At 45.9% G+C, this 5,261-nt stretch overlaps 1 gene segment (V, D, J or C); it reads right to left on the bottom strand.

Annotated features, from left to right (window-relative positions):
- Nucleotides 1-472: 472 nt before the first annotated feature.
- Nucleotides 473-4,995, bottom strand: LOC121289249. The segment is given in 4 exon segments: nucleotides 473-1,035; nucleotides 3,614-3,645; nucleotides 4,433-4,727; nucleotides 4,914-4,995. Coding segments are annotated over 4 exon segments (705 nt in total).
- Nucleotides 4,996-5,261: the final 266 nt, after the last annotated feature.

Genomic DNA, 5,261 nt, shown 5'->3' with positions numbered 1-5,261 from the left:
AAAACGCTTGTGGAGATTTTCTCCAGAACATGAGAATCCTGTCCCTTTAAACAGTGACTAAACCTTAAATTGTAACTGCAGGGTGAGCAGGAAGGGGTCTGGTTTACTGAAGCAGACACTTTGGAGGGTCACATTATTTTTGTACAGCTGACAGTCTTCAGCATCTTAGAGAGGTTTAACTTAGCATCACGAGTCTAAACTGACCCAACAAACACTCCCAGGGCAGGTACAACACGGGGTTAGATACAGAATAAAGCTCCAGCTACACTGTCCCCATCAAACCCTCCCAGGACAGTTACATCACCGGGTTAGATACAGAGTAAAGCTCCCTCTACACTGTCCCCATCAAACACTCCCAGGACAGGTACAGCACAGTGTTAGATACAGAGTAAAGCTCCCTCTACACTGTCCCCATCAAACACTCCCAGGGCAGGTACAGCACGGGGTTAGATACAGAGTAAAGCTCCCTCGACACTGTCCCCTTCAAACATTCCCAGGACAGGTACAGCATGTGGTTAGATACAGAGTAAAGCTCCCTCTACACTGTCCCAATAACGTGCCCTAACCCCTGACCCTCAGAAGTGTCTCAGAGCCAGTCCTAAGAAGGAAGAGAGTTGTAATTTGGTGTTGACAATGACCTTTGTCCTCCCAGCTCACCCCTGTTCTATTTAAAGTTGTGTCTCCTCTGTGGACTGTCTCTAACACTCTACGCACATTCTGATCTCCTGATGCTCTTGCTGAGGGGAGAGGAGAGACTCTCGTGGGTGACGACACAGGAGAAGCTGGCGTTGGACTCCCAGCCGGAGCCAGAGAGGGTCAGCAGGCTGCTGACGCTGTAGGTGCTGTCTGAAGCTCGCAGGTAGTTGCTTGTCTGAACCCCGTCTGAAATGGCTACACCGTCCTTCTTCCACTCCACCTTCACCTCATCGGGATAGAAGTGATTGGCAAGGCACACCAGGGTGGCAGTGCCCTTGGTCTTGACCTCCTCTGGGGAGGGGGGCAGCAGGGTCAGTGTGGGTGGTGACTTCTCTCTGCCTGAAAGAGAAGAGAAGGAAGTTTATTTCCCGTGTGCAGCCATTATGGTTTTATTGTATCTTTAAGATTAATACCTGTTAGGTGAGATCACATGATCTGTAGTAACCAATAGGAGAGCAGCATGGGCTCCCTCAGCAGTCAGTGCAGAGATAGAGTTGGAGTTGAAAGCAGACAGGTAGTTGCTGCTGAGCATATTGTGATTAAACTTCATGTTCCCACCCAGTAAGTGTCTGTATATCAACTCTATCAATAATAGCAGCCACTCCGCCACCCTTACAACACTGTGTATTTATCTTTTGTGTGTGTGCATTTGTGTGTTCTGTGTATATTCCTGTGGTTTTGTATAATTCAGAATGAAGAGTCAGCATGGATTTTAAAAGAGAAAGTTTTACTTGAACGACCTTATTGAATTTTTTGAGGAGGTAACAGAGAGAGTAGACACTAGTAATGTCATTGATGTCAAAAGGCCTTTGATAAGGTGTCCGAGAATACACTAATGAATAAAGTCGGAGAATGTGGAGTCAGGGGACAAGTGACAGAATGGATTGTTCCAAGACCGAAAGCAGAGAGCGGGAGTAAAGTGTCATTATTCAGAGTGGCAGAAGGTGGGAAGTGGAGTTCCACAAGGATCAACGCTGGGATCACTGCTGTTCACAATTTACATTAAACATTTGGAGTTTGGAATCCAAAATACAATGTCTAAATTTGAGGATGACATAAAATTGTGTGTTTGGGGGTCAGTCAATACCGAGGAGAGCTGTATCAAATAGCAGGAGAACATTAATAAACTTGCAGAATGGGGAAATAATTGGTGGATGAAGTTCAATCCGGATAAATGTGAGGTAGTCCAGTTGATAGGAGGAATTGTGAGGTTCCTCATCATTTGGAAAGTGCAAGTGCAGACAAGGTGATCAACTGTTGGGGAAAAAGTCAGGAACACATTGGCATGGGGGTCTGTATGACCTGGGGGGGAGGTGGGACACTGGGAAGACTGTGAAAACAAGCAGTGGGTAGGATGTGAATACTGCACATGCACAAAAACGTTAGTTCAGAAAAAATGGGAGAAAGGCCAGGCCGACAACTCCAATCCGGGATACGGAACGTCTGCCTCACTTGTGGGACTGTCCCATAAAATCCGGGACATCTGATCACCCAGAGTCTGGGGGGGATAGAGGAACAACAGGGTCCCGGGATACAAATACTTCAATCACCCAGAGTCCCGGGATACAAATACATCAATAAGTAAGGACAGGATTTTTATCTTGTTGGATGGATGCACAAATAAAAATACAAATACAAATACACACACAAATATACACAGAACACAGATATACCCAGAACACCCAAATAGACACAGAACACACAAATATATGCAGATTACACAAATATACAGACAGAACACACAAATATACACAGAGCACAAATATACTTAGACAACTCTAATATACACAGAACACTCAAACAAACACAGAACACACAAATACACACAGAGCACTAAAATACACACAGAGAACACAAATATACAGACAGAACACACGAATATAAATAGAGCATACAAATACACAAATATACAGAGGCGATTGGAGAACAGGATTTGGTGGGAGTTCGGACAGGGGCAGTTTGGAATGTGCACAATGGGTGAGGGAAAGGATCAGGAATCTCCAATCTCAAAGGAAGAATTACATTTCCAAAGCCCCTGTCATCACTTCAGTGTGTCCCTAATTGCATGATAGCCAATTTTGCACAGCAAGATACCAGGCAGAAGAATGATAATGAGATAATTAGATATGTAGTGATGTAGTTTGAGTGAAAAATATTGACCAGGAAATCATGGAGAACTCCCCTGCTCGTATTCCAAGAGTACCATGGGATCTTTTACATCCCCCAGAGAGGGCAGACCTCAGTTTGTCTCATCTGAAAGATGGCTCCTCTGACAGTGCTGCCCTCCCTCAATACCACACTGGACTCTCAGCCTGGATTATGTGCTCAAGTCTCTGGAGTGGGATTTGAATCCAGAACATTGTGACTCTGAGGGGAGAGTGCTACCCATTGAGGCACGGCCGACACCTCACGGTCCAATAGCCTGTCATGTTCACCCTCCTGCCTCACACTTGGAGGAATGAGCCCACTTGGGGAGGGTGGAGCTGTTCCCCAGTCAGAGTCAGTGTCTTCAGGAGAGAGATGGAGAGCAGATTCCGGGAGGTCTGGAGTCTAGAGAGTGACATTTAAACATTCGGGGGAAACGGAAAGTCTCCCCGAAACCCTGGAACACTGAAGCCACTCGACTGACAGGAGTCTAGTGAGTGATTTCACTCCATGGTGTAGCAATGTCAGCACAGTCTGCAAACGTCCAGATCTCCTCTAGACAGTGGGTAAAAGTTGGTTATTTCTATCTTGCTGCTTAAAAAGGGAATGTAATGAAAGAAATACAGCTGGGCACCCTGTTATATACAGTGTTGTTCACTGAACCATTTCATTCCCTGCAGCTTTTCATTAACACCTTCAACTATTCAGCATTAGTGTTTGAGAAAGTTTCAGTATTGAAAGGGTTAATAAGGGAGGATTGGGGTTTACTTACTCAGTCTGAGCTTGGTTCCTTTACCGAACGTACCCCACACTGAGAGCTTCCAGTGCAGGGGCTGTACAAAAACTTCAGCTCTCTGCTTCACTCAGTCACTCTCACCCTCTCTCTGTCTCTCATTCACACTCACCTTTAACTCACTCTCACCCTCTCTCGGTCTCTCACTCACACTCACCTTTAGCTCACTCTCACCCTCTCTCTGTCTCTCACTCACACTCACCTTTAACTCACTCTCACCCTCTCTCTGTCTCTCACTCACACTCACCTTTAACTCACTCTCACCCCCTCTGTCTCTCACTCACACTCACCTTTAATTCTCACTCTTTCCCTCTCTCTGTTTCTCTCATTGTCTCTCTCTCTGAATTTTGTGCAGCAGTGCTCGAGAGAGTTGGGAAATTGATTTTCAAATGGTAAATCTTCCAGCTGCTCCTCATATGTGGACACGGAGAGTAAAAGATAAACTTGAGGCCTTCAGTGGGTGGTGGACACCACAGGGACTGGAGTGTGTAGTGGACAGTGAAAACAATTTATTCAGTTTTCTTTTTTGTGTTTGTTATATATTCGATGTAACTGTGTTAGTACAGGAGGTGGGACTGTGTGTCCATTATTATATATTCTATATAACTGTGGGATGTGTCAGTACAGGAGGTGGGATATGTGTCCATTATTATATATTCTATATAACTGTGGGATGTGTCAGTACAGGAGGTGGGACTGTGTGTCCATTATTATATATTCTCTATAACTGTGGGATGTGTCAGTACAGGAGGTGGTGCTGTGTGTATTGAGGTTTTTGTCAGGCTCTGTATCACTGTGTAGGGGAAGCTATAACCTTGCTGACAGTAATAATCAGCGACATCCTCATTCTGTACATTGCTGATTGTCAGGGTGAATTGAGTGCCAGTTCCAATGCCGGTGAATCGCTCGGATGTTCCTGTGAATCGAGTTCTTGTCGCATAGATCAGGAGAGTGGGTTTCTGTCCTTCTCGCTGCTGGTACCAAGCAACATAGCTGCTAACAGACTGACTGGCTGTACAGGTGATGGTGGCGGTCTGGCCCAGGCTCACTGACACCAGGGGAGACTGGGTCATGGTGATGTCCCCACTGATACCTGAGGGGTAATAGAGAAACAGAGTGAAGTAAGAACTGTCACACAAAGAGCCTGTAAAATGAGATATTGTTAGAGACAGTGACCGTTCCTCTGCTTTCAGCATTTTCCCTTCAATCACAAGTCAGTCGAATTGGATGGAAATGGAGAGCAGGAAAATATTCACGGTGGAAGGAGAGAGATTTGTACCTGCGATGCAGAATGCCAGAGGCCAGATCAGCTGGATGGCTGAAATCATGGTGTCTGCTCCTGTCCCTGTGCCTAGCCACTGATAAACTCGCCCTTCACTGGGCTCAGCTTTATAAAGCTGCAGCCTGTCAGAGTCTCACTGGCTGTTCCTCAGTGTGTAAATGGTATCACCCAGAGAAAACCACGTCAGAACCTTTCACTTCCTCTCCCTATGCCTCTCTATCCCTCCCTCTCTTTCTTTCATTCCCTCTTTCAATGTATCTCTTTCCCTCCCCTTCTCTGTCTCTCTGCCTCTGCCTTTCTCTCAACCTCGCTCTCTCTTACTGCCCCGGCTCAATTTTGCTCCCC

The sequence above is a fragment of the Carcharodon carcharias genome, chromosome 16, assembly GCF_017639515.1.
Source record: "Carcharodon carcharias isolate sCarCar2 chromosome 16, sCarCar2.pri, whole genome shotgun sequence".
Taxonomy (NCBI): Eukaryota; Metazoa; Chordata; class Chondrichthyes; order Lamniformes; family Lamnidae; genus Carcharodon; species Carcharodon carcharias.
This window is presented reverse-complemented; position numbering and strand designations above follow the sequence as displayed.